Source organism: Acipenser ruthenus, chromosome 19 (genome assembly GCF_902713425.1).
Source record: "Acipenser ruthenus chromosome 19, fAciRut3.2 maternal haplotype, whole genome shotgun sequence".
NCBI classification, from domain to species: Eukaryota; Metazoa; Chordata; class Actinopteri; order Acipenseriformes; family Acipenseridae; genus Acipenser; species Acipenser ruthenus.
In genome coordinates this window covers 3965001-3982244 of record NC_081207.1, presented here as the reverse complement: position 1 = coordinate 3982244, position 17244 = coordinate 3965001, and the positions used below count along the sequence as shown (strand labels likewise).

At 46.4% G+C, this 17244-nt stretch overlaps 1 protein-coding gene across 4 annotated transcripts in view; it reads right to left on the bottom strand.

Annotated features, from left to right (window-relative positions):
• Nucleotides 1–17244, bottom strand: part of LOC117424246 (protein sidekick-2-like) — a 145432-nt gene that overhangs the window by 17339 nt on the left and 110849 nt on the right. For 2 of the 4 annotated variants that reach the window (XM_058992376.1, XM_058992377.1), the window contains exons 5-27: nt 15769–15902; nt 13351–13462; nt 12892–13082; nt 12491–12574; nt 12052–12246; nt 11834–11950; nt 11221–11388; nt 10778–10880; nt 10499–10675; nt 10092–10228; nt 9491–9638; nt 8950–9090; nt 8453–8634; nt 7931–8046; nt 7253–7318; nt 6248–6443; nt 5504–5602; nt 5232–5423; nt 3159–3280; nt 2794–2903; nt 1942–2092; nt 1091–1328; nt 41–156 (exon numbers count right to left, since the gene is read on the bottom strand). In XM_058992376.1, coding sequence (XP_058848359.1) covers nt 41–156; nt 1091–1328; nt 1942–2092; nt 2794–2903; nt 3159–3280; nt 5232–5423; nt 5504–5602; nt 6248–6443; nt 7253–7318; nt 7931–8046; nt 8453–8634; nt 8950–9090; nt 9491–9638; nt 10092–10228; nt 10499–10675; nt 10778–10880; nt 11221–11388; nt 11834–11950; nt 12052–12246; nt 12491–12574; nt 12892–13082; nt 13351–13462; nt 15769–15902 — 3295 coding nt within the window. The remainder of the gene's footprint in view (nt 1–40; nt 157–1090; nt 1329–1941; nt 2093–2793; nt 2904–3158; nt 3281–5231; nt 5424–5503; nt 5603–6247; nt 6444–7252; nt 7319–7930; nt 8047–8452; nt 8635–8949; nt 9091–9490; nt 9639–10091; nt 10229–10498; nt 10676–10777; nt 10881–11220; nt 11389–11833; nt 11951–12051; nt 12247–12490; nt 12575–12891; nt 13083–13350; nt 13463–15768; nt 15903–17244) is intronic. The other 2 variants (XM_034040426.3, XM_058992378.1) reach the window with 1 other exon arrangement.

Below are 17244 nucleotides of genomic sequence, written 5' to 3'. Positions count from 1 at the left end.
TCTACAAATGTGGGCCAGATGCAGAGCTAGCGCCTGGTACCTTGTATCCGAGAACGAGTCCATTCCTGTCGGGTTCCGGGACCTCAGACCACCGAACCAGGATGCTGCTGGAGGTGGTGGCGAAGGCAGAGATGTTGGTGGGGCCAGAGGAGGGAACTTTAAAAAAGATCAAGTATATACATGACAAAGGAGTCAATATCATTGAACAAAAGCTTTCAAATAACTTCAGGTTGGTAAAATAGTATTGGGATGCTGTGTGGTGTTTGTGATTAGAGCTGAGGGACTGGGAGGTTGGCAGTGTGGTCTTTGGTTATAGCTGAAGGACTGGGAAGGAGTTAGCGTGGCATACTGGTTAGAGGCGAGGGAATCAGTGTGAGCTGAGGGCAGAAAATGAATGCTGCTGTTAAATGCTGACTTTTCTTTTTGTTCAATTCGATTTAACGGGATACACAGATCCATTACATTAGAGAAACGGTAACACTGGCATAGAACTCTGGAACTAAATTCCTGGAATTTGAGAAATTGACCAAAAAATAATGAAAAGCACGCATAACCTCTTTAACACATGTGTTTCAGATTTCCTGTTACCTTCACTTTACTCTAGTTACCCTGGAAACCAGACTAGCTAAACAGCAGATAATGGAAAGGTTCCAGGGATAAATGTGTTGGCTTCATTTCAGGGAGAGAGACAGACTAAAACCATACTGCCTGCTGCCTCCTCATATCTTTTTCAGGTAACAGCCATTTTATAAATGGATAACGATTCATGGAAAATGATTTAGCTTTGGAGCAGCCCGACACAGAGGGTAAAATAAAATAAGGAGCCATTTAAATGTAGTTTAAAATGGCAACAAATTAAAATAACAAGCAAGGTGTTAATATTTAGTGTATTGTAGTATAATGTATCTATAATGTTAATGACTTAATTTTGTCCTGCATTTTCAGATCTTGCCTAAAAAGCAAGGAATGTGTAATACGAGTAGCCCTCTGGAAGACATGGCAGCCCTGCGTCTATTAAGCACTAGAAAGCGTATAGAATCAGGCATGGCTCTTGGGCTGCTGAGAGCCAGAGTGAAGAGCGTGTCATTACCAGACTCCCGCGTGCGGCCCCGGACTGGCCGGCTCCAGGGCCCCGCTCCAATGCCGTTGACTGCCTGCACGCGCACCTCATACTCCGCCCACTCCTCCAGGTCCTCGATGGTGAACTCCCTCTCCAGCCGGTCTGGGATCCCGTGGGTCAGCGCTCGGCCCTCGGTCCCTGCGCGGGAGTACTGCACCCGGTACCCAACAAACTCGGGGTTCCCGTTGTACTCCCACTCCGACAGGGGCTGGGTAGAGGGGAGAGAGGGTAGAGGAGGTCAGCGACACCAGACTCTGCTGCTAGCTGCACTGCAGTATGCATTTGGGGGTGTCTTTCTGTCACAGTGCCTAAGGGGCTTCTTAGATTTTATTGTGAACAAAAACGTAAAAGGTTTAGGCTAAATATGTATTAGGATAAGAGTTTAAATGAACCCTTTCATGCATGAAAATAACTGAAATGTTTTGGGCACATAATAAATATATTTTTCATAGAATGTTTATGCAATTTTTGTCCATTGCTTTATATAGGGAAAAAATATCATCCTCATATGAGGTCATCATGCATTTGCGTCTTCCATATAAAGACTAGTTTTTTTATGTGTTTATATATTATAAGTCGCCACGCATGAAAGGGTTAAGACACAACCTGAGTTGCCATTGCTGTCTTGTTCACGTTACTCCAATATTATGATCAGTCGGAAATTTCAAAAGCGTTTAGAAAAATGAGGCATTTAATCAAGTTATTGCACTGTGTTATCCCTGCTGAACAAAAACATAAACTGATTACACACTCAGTGAACAGCATCCTGAGCCCTAACATCTACCCTCACGGCGATGGAAAGGAAGCTGGCAGGGACTCACCACCCATCGGAGCCAGAGGCTGGTCTCGCTGGCCGTGCGCAGGGTCACGTTGGCGGGGGCTATGTCAGGGGGAGCCTGCAGGGTCTGGATCTTGCGGGAGGGCTGGCTGGAGGGGCTAGTGCCCACGATGTTGACCTGCCGCATTCGAAACCTGTCGGGAAGGGGGGGGGAAAGGAGGGCTGTTACAGCAGAGCTTTTCAGTAAAAAGAGTCTTTTTGTTAGCATTAAAAAAATGAGAGAAAAATAAAGTAGATGGCCATTATCTACATCTATGTAACAACATGAGGGTGCCAAACGTGATGTACTTAGAGTCAGGCTGACAGAAAAGGTCAGATAACCCCAGATTCTGCTACTCTCAATAACTGCTAAAGAGCATCCTTAAGATGTTTCATCACAGCTGGATGGGCAATTCTCTAGAGATACCTGTGTGGTCCAGTGGTTAAAGAAAAGGGCTTGTAACCAGGAGGTCCCCGGTTCAAATCCCACCTTGCTCTGACTCATTGTGTGACCCTGAGCAAGTCACTTAACCTCCTTGTGCTTCGTCTTTCGAGTGAGATGTAATTGTAAGTGACTCTGCAGCTGATGCATAGTTCACACACCCTAGTCTCTGTAAGTCGCCTTGGATAAAGGCGTCTGCTAAATAAACAAATAATAATAAATAATAATAATAATACCTAACAAATGCTGCGTGACATACAGGCATCCAGCATTTACAGGTGCCTCGATGGCCGGGGATATGGTTAATAACACAGTGAAATACAAGACGCCCTGCCAGTCTCTCAGCTCTCATGTACTGGAATCCTGGAAGGGGAGTGAGGGAGCGGAGGGCTGGGGCTCCTGCTGTCTGCTCACCTGTAGAAGGTGTACGGGTTGAGGTTCGGCACCTCGAGGGAGCGGGCGTCCGGCTCATTGGGAAGCTGGTGCAGCAAGACCCATTCTTCATTCTCACCGATGACACCGATCTGAAAGAGATCGAGAGAGAGCGAGAGCGAGAGAGAGAGAATGAGAGAGAGAGAGAGAGAGAGAGAGAGAGAGAGAGAGAGAGAGAGAGAAGAGAGAAAGAGAGAGAGAGGGAGGGAGAACAGAAATATAATATTCCTTCTGAATGTTTACCATGGTATTTTTGCACAGTATTTGTTAGGTAAAGTAATAATAACAGTCTGAAGTATGCAAGCGAAGGCTCTGTGTATTCACAGTGCAGGTACAGAGTAGCGTACCTGAGCTTCCACCAGCCACCTGGAGATAGAGGTCTTGCCGTCGTAGCCCGGTTTGAACTGCAGGGTGACCGAGCGGGGGGCGATGTTGGAGATTGCCATGTTGGTGGGGGGGCCCGGCAGCTCTGTGGAGAGAAAACACACAGGAGGGCACAGGTGCCTTAACAGCACAGAGCAGGAGTTAGGACAGTGGCTGGGTTCTCCCAGACTGGTTTAATGTTGTACAGCCCCCTGGTGTTAAAAGTGTGGTACTGCAGCACAAAAACAAAGTACAGTAGTGCACACCCACAAGTAAGCAGTCATCAGTGCTAAGTCTTGACAGGAAAAACACAGCTTCTTGATCTGACTAGTTATAGGCTTATTATTTAACCCATTTGAAAAAACAAAACAAAACACTCAGTATACAGTTTATCACAGAATACCGTATGGAATACAATAGCATTCTACAGTGTTTTGGATGCTACTACAGAATACTATAGCATTTGTATTAGCCAGGCTTTGAGATGACACACTTGACTAATGGCTTCAGTTATTATATTACAGGTGTTGTGCATTTTGGAAGATACTTCTTTCTGAGTGATGCCCTTTCCCCAAGTCTCATCCGCACGATGGCCCCTCATGCAGTATAGCGCCCCCTATACTAACACCATGCAGTGCACTGGCTGAGTGGCTCCTACTCAGAGATCACAATCCAGAGCAGTGTGACAACAGGCAACCTCAATGCATTTAGCACAGATTGCAGTTACATCAACATCTAGGAATTCACTAAGGCTGCCACACTGGACAAACAAACACCAGAACAATTCTGAAATACGTGGGGTGCAATATCCACCACACAGGACTGATGGTTACTCATGGGGGAAGATGATCGCTGCAGAGGACTGATAGATCTAGAAGGCATCAATCGGTACAGAAAATCAGATCAACCTTTTGAGCATCCTCGTCGAGCATTGTAAATGTGAATCTGTGCAATACACCCCTCTCCTCTCCTTCAAATTACAGTCTAAATATACAGTCTCCAGTGGAAATTTTATTGAAACCAAACAAGGTGCTGTACTGTGTAACTGCTAGAGGATAGCTCCCACTTAGTGAGCTATTGGAAAACTACTTTTAATACATTTAGGAAGAAAAGCTGCGCTCATTACCTGTGTGAACAGTACAGCAAAAGCAAAAAGCTAAAAAGAAATACAATCAGAGAGCAGGGAGAAAACAACGCAGCTTGTTAAGGGAGCATCTGCAAATTACGTTGAATTTACAAAGCAAAAAATAAAAAAAATTCCCTTGTAAACGACTTCATAACTTAGTATTCCTGTTGAAACTTCTCATAGTTTCCAAAGATCCCTCATTCTTACCTTGTCACTTCTTGTATGTTACTCTTAATAAATAGTGTGTGTGTGTGTGTAAATATATATTGCATATGCACAACGTTCTGGAGCAAAGTGTTAGAGAACTTAATTGACATTAAATAAATAACACATTTGATTGTCACCCCTTAAAGGAAGTGTTTGGAAAGTATGAGACCTTCTAAGGGGAAACATTGTGTGTTTTGATGTGAGGTTTATAATGGAGTTCCTCGCAAAGCACTACTGGCAGGAGTAAGGATTGTGTCAGTAGAGTCAATGATGTTACTGTCATTTAATATAACATAGACACAAGGTGGACGGTGGATGAATGGAAAGTAAGGATACTAGGCAGAGAAGAGAGTAGAGAAAATATCAGCAGACAGAGCAGATAGAATAAAACAGAGGTCCATGGAAAACATTTGAAACCAGGAAATAACAATTCAATAAAAGACATTACATCAAACAAATAAATCAAATCGACTAGATATGTGTAAAAATGCATGTATGACATGAATACTATATGTACTTAAAGAGGGACAGAGAGGCACCTTCCAACATCAAATTAAAAAACTTGTGCTAAAGAATGCATAAGCATTATCCCTATTGGATATTCGGTTCTGCATACGAAATAACGACACACAATGGTGCGTCAGCTATCTTCCCCTTCGCTGGAGGAGAGGATCATAATAAATTGGACTCAGGCAGGTGGCGTGTCTGTGGGAGCGGGACTCACCCGGAGGGACCCCTGAGGAGATAGTGGAGGAGGAGAGCTGCCCCTGGCCCTGGGAGGTCATGGCTGCCACCTCGATGGTGTAGGTGGTGAGGGCGGTGAGGCCCGTCACGCGGTACTGCAGCGTCACGTTGGGCAGGTAGTGTGTCACGCGCGTGTTGGTGCGGTTGAACTCCTCCCAGGAGATGCGATACCCTGCAATTCAAACAGAGAAGGTGAGGGTGCAGGAATGGAGATCATCTCTGTCTGTGCTGATTGAGCTGTGAGCTCCATACCTGTGAGGATGCCGTTCTTCTCCAGTGGCTCCCTCCAGCTCACTTTCAGAGAAGTGTCCAGAATCTCAGTGAAGCTCAGGTGACCGACAGGACCTGGGACTGCAAAAATAAAAACACACTTTTCAAGAACCTCGCCTCCAATCACCAGCAGAAATGCCAGCAGCACTTACTGTACAACGATAAAGGCACTGGCTGAAAAGCTTCTTATGCATTGATTGAATGTTTTGAAGCTGTGGATGAAAGCTAGCAACTCACTTGATACTTTAGAAGTCTCAATTGAAGATGTTTTTGAGTGTTTTTTTTTTTTTGGTAGCTTTTTGTAGCTATTCTCTTTCTAGTGTTTAGAGATGAATGCTTCAGTATTTTTATTTTTTTATTTAGACTGCCCAATTATTTTATCCCCGATTTTGTCTACAATTTAGAATGTCTAATTATTTTGGGAGAACTGAAGGTTCAGTGGGGGTCCTCCGATCCCACGACCAAGCCAGCTTCCACTCGAGAGTGGATGTCAATGAGCTACCGGTCTCTGGAGGACTAAGCCTAGTCCTGTAGGTGTCCACCTGAGCTAACTAGGCGTCTGGCCGGTAGGGAGCGATGAGGGGAAACAGTCCCTGTCGGTTTTGCCTCCCTAACCAGTGGGAGCACCAGAGCTTTATACCAAGAAAATCCATGTGTTTTATTGCACACCACGTGGCTGTGCTTTTACCCCCCCTAGAGTCAGTATGTTGCACTGGGGTGACTTACTGTCCTCGTGCGTGCGCAGGACCTGGGCAGTGCTGCGAGGCCCGTCCCCCGGAGTGGTGAAGCACAGCACGGAGGTGGAATACTCGGTGAACTTCTTCAGCCCTTTGATGTACCCCACGTGGATGCTGTCCTGGAAGTTAGGCCTCACTGTCACCACGGTAACCTCCTCCTCCTGACCCGGTTCCCATGCCAACAGCTGCGAGAGGGAGGAGCAAACAGAGCAGAGGAGTAGTTGAAGACAGTCCACAATAGCACAAGGCAGCATGCAGGTAACAAACATGTGGGTGATTCCGGTAAGACACTGGGAAAGTTTATTTTTCTGTGGAAACAGACATGATTTATCTATATGGATATAACATTTACAATGAGCTTTGTGTATGAGCCTTGCATTTGTCCCTGACAGTCTTCCGTTCTCCCTATGCAGAAAATGACACACACACAAACACACCAATAGCATGCTCTGACTCTCATGAGGGGCTGGCGTCAGGTGGCTGGATTGTTATTCTGGATTCTCCCAGTGCAGACTTTAGCCTTGTAGTGCCGAGGGTAAGTGTCAAGGCATGTGAGATCCATGTGATTGACAAGCACCAGAGCCTGGACTTTCTAGACTTGGCGGAGGGCTGCTTCTGCTCAATACTGGGGCTCTGGGAGGTGATCATTAAGTTTAGACTATGAATCTAATAGTGGAATGTATTCCCTTATTTATATTTACTTAGGATCCTTGCATAGCACATAGCGTTAGATGTGGCTAGATGTTGTATTAGGGTAATTGCATCAAAGTTCTTTAAGGGAAAGTTTGTGTTCTGTAAGTCTTGGAGACAAAGTAAAAGTCCAAAGACTGGTTTCTGCAGCCAGTGTTAGTTTTTCAACTTATTGTTACAGAAAGTGTGAAAGGGGAAGGGGTGTGTGCCATCTAGTGGTGCAGGGGGCTGTGAAGGGTTAGGGTTAGGGTTCGGGTTAGCAGTAGGGTTAGGGTTAGTGGCAGTAAGAAGCCGGAAATGAGACCGTTGGGTGGGTGGTCACCGTCACAGTGGCCAGAGCTTCACCATCCCTCTGCTCCCAGGCCAGCAGCTAAAGGGGAAGACAGCCAGACAGCACCATGAGTGGAGGAGAGGAAGAAACCTGAGGAAAGGTCTGGAGCAACACCTCTGGGCAAAGACACCACTCCAGGAAACTGGAAGAGTAGCTCTAAAATAGATCTGGCTCCCTCCTAGTCCTGCAGCTCTTAGCAGTAGGCAGCACTGCCTCTGTTCCTGTCCCTCAGCTCTAATGGCTCAGACATTCTGCTTCTTAGCTCTTACCTCAATAAGGATGTGTCTTAGTTTCCTCCCTTTGAGGTGTTTTGTTTGCCTTTGAAATCTCGTGGAATTTTAATGACACCTGGTGGCTGAACGTTGGATTTATTGTTTCTGTATTGCTAATATTTTTATTTTACTGCGCAGTCCTAATTCCAGCAGCAAGAGGGCTCCGTGCTGTGTGTGTGTGTGTGTGTGTGTGTGTGTGTGTGTGTGTCTGTGAGTGTGTGTGCGTGTCTGGTGTGTGTGCGTGTCTGGTGTGTGTGCGTGTCTGGTGTGTGTGCGTGTGTGTCTGTGTGTGTGTTTGTGTGAGTGCATGTCTGGTACGTGTGCGTGTCTGTGTGCGTGTGCATGTGCGTGGAGCCCTGGTGTGCAGGCTGGAGCTCACCTTGTAGCCCTGGTTGATACCGTTGATGAACTGCGGGTTGGGCGCGGTCCAGCTGAAGCGGATGGTGGTGGAATTCACAGCCTCGGCGTGGACATTCCCCGGGGCCACTGTGGGCACTGCCATCCACAGAAACAAAGGTTTAATGACAAAGATCTGATCTTCCTACCACCCTTTCAGTGCCACCTAATACAGTGTACAGAATATAGACTGGGAAAATATATATTGTCTATGCAGAGGTTATTGTACTGTAAAAAAAACCAAAAGGAGACATTGCTTTCTGAATTTAAACAGCAGTATATGATAAATCAACCAATCACAGTTAAGGATCTGTCAAAATTCCATTACATACTTATTTTATGCTTACCAGTAGTTCCTGGCAGTCTAATTACTGTCCCTCTGATGATAAGTTGTGTGAATAACATGTCTCTTATTACATTTTGAAGATTTCTTACATCAATAAGAGACACTCTACACTACACACAGTGTATTATCTAGTAGTCACTGTACTGCCTTGAGTCTCACCTCCCTGCAGGGTCCACTCAGTCACAGTGTGGCTGTGGACCCCCAGCCCAGCCTCGTTGTAGGCTGCAACCTCAATCTCATAGTTGGTCCAGATGATCAGATCCTCCAGCAGCAGATTGTTCACATCAGGGTTGGTGATGTTCTTATACTGATAGCCCACCGGCAACCCAGACAGACAGTACCTGAGGAGGGAGGGAGGAAGGGAGAGATGGGTGAGCATACTGGATTGGGCAGGATACTAGAAGAGGCACAGACACGACTATAGTTCACTGGCAATCGCCACCAACACTATAACTAGTTATTTAACAATACTAGTCTTATTTTTCTTCTACAAATGTCATAACTTTTTGGTTTAATGACCTTGATAATACCTGGGCCCTTGGGTATAACATGCAACCTGTATACCGTAAAACTTAAAATAATTACCGGGTCTCAAATAAATAACCTAATCCAGGTTTCAGTGTAGTGTGTGTTTGGTGCCACGGCTGCCTCCCTACCGTATCACGTATCCACGGATAATGCCGTTCTGGTGGCTCTCGGCCGGCGGCTGCCACTGGATCATGATGGACTGGTTGGTGCGTCCGCTGGCGATGACGTTCTGCGGGGGGGCGCTGGGGGGCTCCTCCGGGAGGGACAGTCTGGAAAGAGATTCGACAGCAGCCTTATATTAGATCGGAGAGACCGAGAGTGAGGGCGGTGGAGGGGATATATTACATTAAATTGTATTCAGATTTTCAAATTCTAAAATTCCTGGGTTTTACAAAAGCAATAGGTCAAGCACGTGAAAAAACAGATCTTTAGACGACGGAAATTCATGTGCTGTATGCTCCTAAGTTGTAGTATCAATAAGCTTTACCAAGGTTAGTAGCTCATACAGCATACATCCCTTGACTTTACATTTGGCAAATTCTTTTATGTGAAAAATAAATGTGTTTTTGTGAACCACAAGGCTACGTGTTTAACATGCTCACTCTCCTGCCTGTCCTTACCAAGCACTGGAACACAGCAGCTGAATAAATTCACTATCTGAAGCCCCACCTGTCAGTCTCCTTGCTGAACTGACCCTTCCCCACGTCGTTGACCGCACAGATCCTGAACTGGTACGAGCGGGCCGGGATGAGGCCGCTGACCGTTACTGCAGAGGACTCGGGTTCGATACTGGCCAGCAGCACTGCCCAGGGAGCGTCTGAAGAGCAAACAGACAGAGACTCAGGGAATAGTTTAGAATGAGTGTGTCCCGCGCAGGGGGGAGCTACACCTTGAGATGAAATCCTGGAACTTAAACAATCATAAACCCAGAAACACAGAACATAATACTGTAAAAAAGCAAGAAGGATAAAGAGTATATTCAACACCCACTTACCAAGTAACCCTCTACGTGATCAAAGACTCTTCCGAGTTAGACAGAGGGATATAATGCAAGTGCTTGATAAGTATCACTTCTTGAAACCAGCTGTGAGTGTAAAAGGAATTTGCTATCTTGACACATAAGACTTCAGTTCTATTCCTATGGCAGGTTTGCTCCTATTTTTAAAAATTAAACAATAACAGTGTTTAGATCTGCAACTGTTTAGATCAACTGAATAGACGCCATTAGCTTTACTCTAATGATTGCTCCCCCCTGGCTGGGGGCACTCACTGTTCTCAGACACCTCCAGGATGTAGCGGATGAGGGGGCTGTTCCCGTCAAAGGGCTTGGCCCAGGTCAGATTGATGGCTCTCCGCTCCACCGAACTCAGCACTGCTACAGGGTTCTCAGGAGCGTGAGGGAGCTGCCTGAAACACACGAGAGGGAGGGGGAGAGGAGTGAGAGAGGCCAAGGGGGTTGATCGTACTCTGCTGCACTGCTACAGGGCTACTCCTCGTAATACATGGAGGAGAGGGAGGGAGAACAAGAGAGAGAACTGAGAGAGAGGGAGCGAGAAAGGGAGATTAAAAGACCGGATTTAGAAGCCTTGTCGAAGAGGCCGTGCTGTCCTTGTTATCACACCCTCTAATAAGAGCATGGGAGAGACTGGGAGAGAGAGGAGTGAGGGAGGGGCTGACCTGACTCGGAGGTGTGCACTGCGGGAGTCGTTGCCTCCCACGGAGGTGACGTGGCAGGTGTAGGTGCCGATGTCTCCAGACCAGGTCTGGGAGATGTGCAGGGTCCCATTGGGGTCCAGGCGGACGCGTGGAATGGAGTTGGCGTGGATCAATGAACCTTCCTTCTCCCACACGTACCTGCGTAGAGAAAACACAGTCGCACAAGTTGCAGGAGGCTGATCTGCCATTCACATTCATTCACGGCTCAACAGTGACGGAATGACAAGAACATCGGTTCACCTGACAGTGACGCTGGGGTCATGGGTCACTCCGCACGCCATCGTGGCTTTGGTTCCCTTGATGACACTCTGGTCCTGGGGGGGGCTCGTGATCCGGGTTCGTGCTGAAGGAAAAAAACAAGCGGCTACAACAGGAATAGCTGAACCATGGGAATGCTGCAGTGCTTAACTACAGACTATAATGAGGGCTTTACCAGAGACAAGCCTGCACAAAAACAAGGTTGTAATGATATCACCTTAAAGTTCAATTTCAAAGCAAAGGATACCTTATTTTTTAAACAGTTGTAATGCACTTCAGAGTATTTTCCTTTGCTAAATCCATGCTATAAACTGAATTGTGGTGTGCCCAGTCACCTGGGATAGTACATGGGGTTTAATGAATAACACTTGGGGTACATTGCATGTATTTATCAAGCTCTTACACCCTTCCTGTTTGGGTCTTACCCCAGACGATGAGGTCAGCGTTCGCCTCGTCGATGCCTCTCGAGTTGGTTGCTAGGCAGCTGTAGGTGCCAGCATCGGAGATGTGGGAGGGGCTGATGAGCAGACTGCCCGACTCCAGCAGAGTGAAGCGGGGGAGCTGGACTGAACCGCTGGCCAGGATCCTCTCTCCTGCGGGGGGGGGGGGGGGTTCAAAAAGAGAAAAATAAACAGAAATTCAACAGGCAATCCTGGCCATCCGCATTGCAGAGGGATTAAAAGACCAAATGCCCCTCAGTAAATGGATTATATTTGGGGTACCTATTACTGCACTGCCATTATGGATTGCTCATTAAAATATTTTGCATGGATTTGAAGATATTTAGGAAGCAAGGGGTCTGGGTAAAATGGTCCCCCATTCTACAATGATCTGTATTACAGTGCTTTGTTCTGAAATAATTTGTACTGGTTTTCTTTGCATAGCATACATGCAGTGCTGTAGTTTGGTGTTTTAGACACACTGATGTGGTAAATGAGGTAAATAAAGCAAGTTAATAATGAGATATTTTACATGTCTGATGAACTCGGAGGTGACAGGTTGTACTGCACACACATAGTATGGGGAGAGGATCCTCACCTTTCTGCCAGGTGATGGCTGGCCGGGGTGCTCCCGAGGTCTCACAGTGCAGGATCACTGACATGCCATCGATCACTGTGCTGTCAGCAGGGCCCGTCGTGATGTTTGGGGAGATGCCTGCATGGAAAAGCACAATGTTACCGTAGCCGTTAGTATTAAACCAGCCGGTCAGACAGAAAAGTGACGTCATCGCGGAAATAAGTAAAGTTTCCCCGTACTGGTGACGGCGAGGTAGGTGTTGGTCTGCACTTCTCCGGCCTGGTTACGCGCGAAGCACTGGAACATTCCGGTGTCGTCAGGCAGGAGCCCGTTCACCTGCAGAGTGCCGCCCGGCAACACGCGGTATCGAGGAATCTTCAATGAGCTGATAGGGACCGCGTCCTTGAACCAGAGGATCTCTGGTTTCGGCACACCTACAGAGAGAGAGTAGAGAGAGGAGGGAGAGGAGAGAGGAGAGAGGGGGAGAGAGGTGAAGAGAGAGAGAGAAAATAGAGGGTTGAGGGAGGGAAAGGGAGATAGAAGAGAAAGAGATAGGGGGCTAACATTTTATCTATTAGGTGTGTTGATTTCCTGACTTATTATTTAGTGTCTTTTTGTCAGTGTGTCTCTGGAAGTGAGAGCCAGAGATATGGTCTGTCAGGAGTGTGAAGGCCTCACCTCGGGCCTGGCAGGGGATGTCCACCACCTTCTCCATCTCAGCAGTGATGTGTCTCTCAGGCTCCTTCACAAACTGGGGCGGCTCTGGAGGAGGGGAGACAAGACAGGCAGTCAGTGGGGGTGAGAAACAGCTGATTTATCTTTCCTCTTGGACAGAGGAAATGGAACAAAGAGGACAACGGACTTCTTCTGAATATATAATTGAAGACAGCTCATTACCTAGAACAAATAGAGAAATAAATGACCTAAAACAGATGGTCATTTATCTAAGAGGTGAATTACCTAGGACAGAGGAAGGCTATTACCTAGCAAACATACATAGAAATGGTACACTAGCAATAATGTTGGGAAACAAAATGACCTAGAACCCAGAAAAGAAACAGAACCGAAGGTGACAGTACCTAGAACGTGGAGGTAGGCTCCGGCGCTGACCGAGGGCACGCTGCTGCTGCGCAGGACAGCCTCGCACTCGTAGCGTCCAGACTGGTGCACTGTTGGGCTCAGGATGGTCAGCCGGCGGTTAAAGTCACTCAGACCACTGGTCACCAGGACTCCATCCTTCCGCCATGCGATACTCAGCTTGATAAGGGGCCTGGGGGAAAATAATATTTTAAGTGGGACAGAATTTTTAACTAGGCCAAGCTGCTTCCTTTCCAGATCCTCAACTCTAGATACTAGGTTACACTGCCTCCCTCCAAGGCCCTCTCCTCTAATCTCTAGGTCACACTCTCTCCCTCCCAGTTCCTCAGCTCTAACCACTAAGCCACTGTCTCCCCCCCAGTCCCTCAGCTGTAATCTCCACACTGCTCTCTCCTGCTGTTTCAGTCCAGTCAGAACGGAGCGGAGGAGCGCTTCCTGACCTGGCGTTGGCGACGCACTCCATGGTCACCTCTGAGGTCCCCGAGGCCACGCTGGTGTTGCGGGGGGGAATGATGATGGTGGGGGCGATGGGATCAGCGGGGCCGCCCACGTCTAACAGAGAGAAACAAGCACAGGGATCAGACACTGAGAGGATCACCAGCACTTCAATACCTTAGCATTTATATCACAGAGAATAAGGAACAAAAGGACCACTAGAGGGCTCCCCTGTACTTGATTTATTCCACTGGACACGTATTCCTCAGATTTCTTAGTTTCAGTGCTGCTTATTGTGCTTGACCATGATCTGTACCACCCTACTCTCAGGATCAGTTAGAAAACCCTAAGTAAGTTTCATAGGGATTGTATAGGCAGTGTTCTCAATAAACCCAGCATATTCAAGTATTCTGTATTATTGGAACAGATGGTTCCTGACACACTGAAGCTTTCAGAGACAGACAATACAAGCAGAGACAAAGTTGAACTCTGGATACGCCAAATGTATGTGTGGTAGTCTTTACAATACGCATTTACTGTGGTTTATTATCACATCTATGTTTAACATGCTCGCCTACCCTTGACCACGCATTTACAATGCTTCTGTGCTTTTACTGTGGTGTGCAGCAGGAATTAACTAACTTTATAGAGTCACTTAGTAGTTTATAATCTCATGTCTGGTGCTGTGACTCGGACACACATAGAAGGAGGGCGGGTGGGGGGGTCCTTCTATCTCCCTGGCACCCTTGCCTTCTCACACTGTGACCCGTACCTGTCTCTCTCTCCCTGGTCCCTGACTGCATTGCCTTCTGCTTGTCCTAATAAGTCTGTGGGCGACGCCGCAGCGGGGAGGGAGAGAGACTTCGATTACACACTCCCTGTCTTGCTGACAGGAGTCACCTTTCACAGCAAGCTTACAACGACAGCCCAGCTTGGGGTTTATCAGCACCTCTGCTTCTTAATGGATGAATAAGAAGAGACTGTGGAAGAAACTGCGTTGCTGCCTGTAGACACCGATGACTTAGTCCCCTCTTGTTCACAATATCACCTACTGATGCCATTTTTTTTTTTAACCAACAGCTGCCGTAACACCAGGGGCAGCCAGGATGACACTGATTCATTTTGAAGCATGTGAGATCTTAAAACTGACCAGGAGAAATTGGTGGCAATTTGATAACAAAGCCTGTTGTCCAAATTGGCTTGTTTTGAGACGATTCCAAACCTCAGCACTCTGTTGAAGTGCAAATGGGAGATGCAGCTTTCATACAGCACAAAATGCATGTCATCGATTTTACTTGCATAAAAGTGGCAGGATTTCAATTCCCCGCCCCAAATAAAAAAAAAAAAATCACAACAAACGGTAATCAAAATCACCATGACAGGGAATCTCTGTTCCTTGTGCATATGCCTAATTCAAATATTATAATTTTAATTATTTCTCAAAGAGACGAGGGAAGGGTCCTTTTCTGCCCATCCCTTACTGTATCAGCACCTTCAGTTCTGCAGCACAGGGGCCTCTCGCTGTAGATTAAAGCCTCTCTTGATAAATATCTTTAATTCCCCAGCGCAGGGACGGGTCCTCTCTCTGGAATGGAGTCTGCTTGTCTCCCTGCCCGCTAAAAGGACGCAGCCTCTGAACAAATGGTTTCCAATAAACGAAATAATAAGCAATTCAATTATCTTCAAGCAAATAAGAAATGTCTGCGTGTGTAACAAATGGCTGCTTCATAGAGCCGCGTTTAGCCCTAAGTGGACAGAGCTGTGACAGGGCAAGCAATCGGATTAGGGCTGCCGTCAGTACAATTCACCTTGAGAAGGGCTACGGGGGGTGTATTAAAAAGACATTTGTCGGCTGTGGCCAGCAGAATGCTGGCTCTGGCAGCTCTTAAACTGAGGAACCAGCCACCAGCTGCCCAAGTGCACTGAATCAGCAACGATCAGCAGGGTGTGGAGGTGCAGAGCAGGCAAGGTGTGGGGAAAGACAGAGGCTCATATAAGCTCTGGTGCATTTTGAATAGTACAGTGAATTGCATGGTGTTCCGAGAAGGATATATATCTTCATATTCACATGCCCTTTTATGACATGTGCAGCTGGAGTGTTCTGATGCTCAAATATTAAAATGTATTGCGTTTTCTCCCCCTTGCCCTGCTGTCTGGGAATTTATCTGTGCTTCCTGATTCCGGAGAAATCATGTGTGACGTTGTGAGCTTTAACCTTTGTTGACCACACCTGCCCTATTATTGAAGCAGGTGGAGCCAACGTCAAAAGGTCATGTCATCGAACGATTTCTCTGGGAATCAGGAAGAAAAGACACAAGGTCAAATCCAAGGCTTTCTCCAAGCAAGCTCACAAACAGACAGAACTCAAGCTTGCTCAGAGTGGCAGCTTTCTACAAGGTACAGACATAGGAGGCGTGTCTTACTCTCAACGGAGAGCGTGATTGGCTGGCTCGTCTTGTTCTCTCCGTTCTTGTCATTGACCGCTTGCACGTAATAGCGTCCGGCGTCCGGAGCCACTGTGGACAGGATGACCAGCGTGTTGTCCAGCGTGATTGCTCTGAGGAGAGAAGAGGGGCGTCAGTAAGAATTAAGTTTTACAGCAGGTGCCCTGGACCTATGCGTTACATTGATCATGGTTAGTGTTTTACAGCGGCGCCATGAATCAATTGCAATCTTGGGGTTAGTCTGAAAAAACCTTTTTGACAAAGGATAACTGTCACAATGGTTATCTCCCCCCAGGATAAAAAGTCTCTCAGACAACTGACTGTTTAAGTTAAGGATATTACGTTTCAGTGTTTGTGTACCATGCTGCTTAGAAGGAAAGGTTTCCGCGAGGGCAGGTCAAAGCTCAAGCGCAGACCAGCAGCCACAGAGAGAGCCCTGCTTCTCCTCTCGAGAGCAGTGGAGCGGAACTCCAAACAGGGTGTCAGCAGTGAGAGATTGGCTGTGTTTCCAATCAATGTATTATTATTGCTGTGTGTTTAACAATCTGGATTTCGATCGTGTGTTCCGAATGGATGCCCCGGTCTTTCCCACTGGCTGCCCGAGAGATGCCGCCGCACGGAAATGAGATGCAAATCTTCAGCGACTCCAGGCTGCTGAGGAATACCAATTAAACACACAGGGGCTGGCTTAGGAGGGTGTACAGCATGTGGGGCTGGCACAGATACAGTGGCCCAAAATATGGACTGTGCAATATAACACATTTTGGATTTCTATTGTCTTTCATGATAAAATCACTGCAAAAGATGTATCCAGCTTCTAGATTATTCCAGTTATCCATGGTAATGATTTCATGATGATTTCACTGCATCAGCCTTCAATTCCTTAATGGTTCATTGCTCCATAATAACCCTCAATAGCGTTGTGATGCTGCTAACTGTTCATTTGATCTTTCATGCGTCAATGAATAAACACTTTCTATCTTTCAAAATCTTTCATTGTCTCCATACTAAGCAAAATGATTTGAGAATATGTCCTGTTGACCCTCTTTTCTGTATTGAATGCCAAGTTTATTTATTTATTTATTTATTTATTTATTTTTGGGCCCAATTTCATGAAGTATAAACAAGCTTTTTGGAATACATATGCGACTTTGTCATCTGGGGAAAAGAAACAGAATTGTCTACATATGTTTGCTTTAGAATTTTTACATATGTTTCCTTTAGTGTCTCCTGAGACATAGTTTCCTGACTATTACAGTGGCTATGGAGGGATTCTGGCGGACGGCTGGAATAATAATTGATTATTGTGATAGTAGTGATAACTACTTAGTCTTGATTTCTTATTGCACTGAAATATGATTAGCAAGAATCTTATCAACAATAATCGTGGTTCATCTAAAGCTGAAAAGGACCAGCACCTAAGACATGTTATTCCTCTCTCTTTCTGTAGATCTG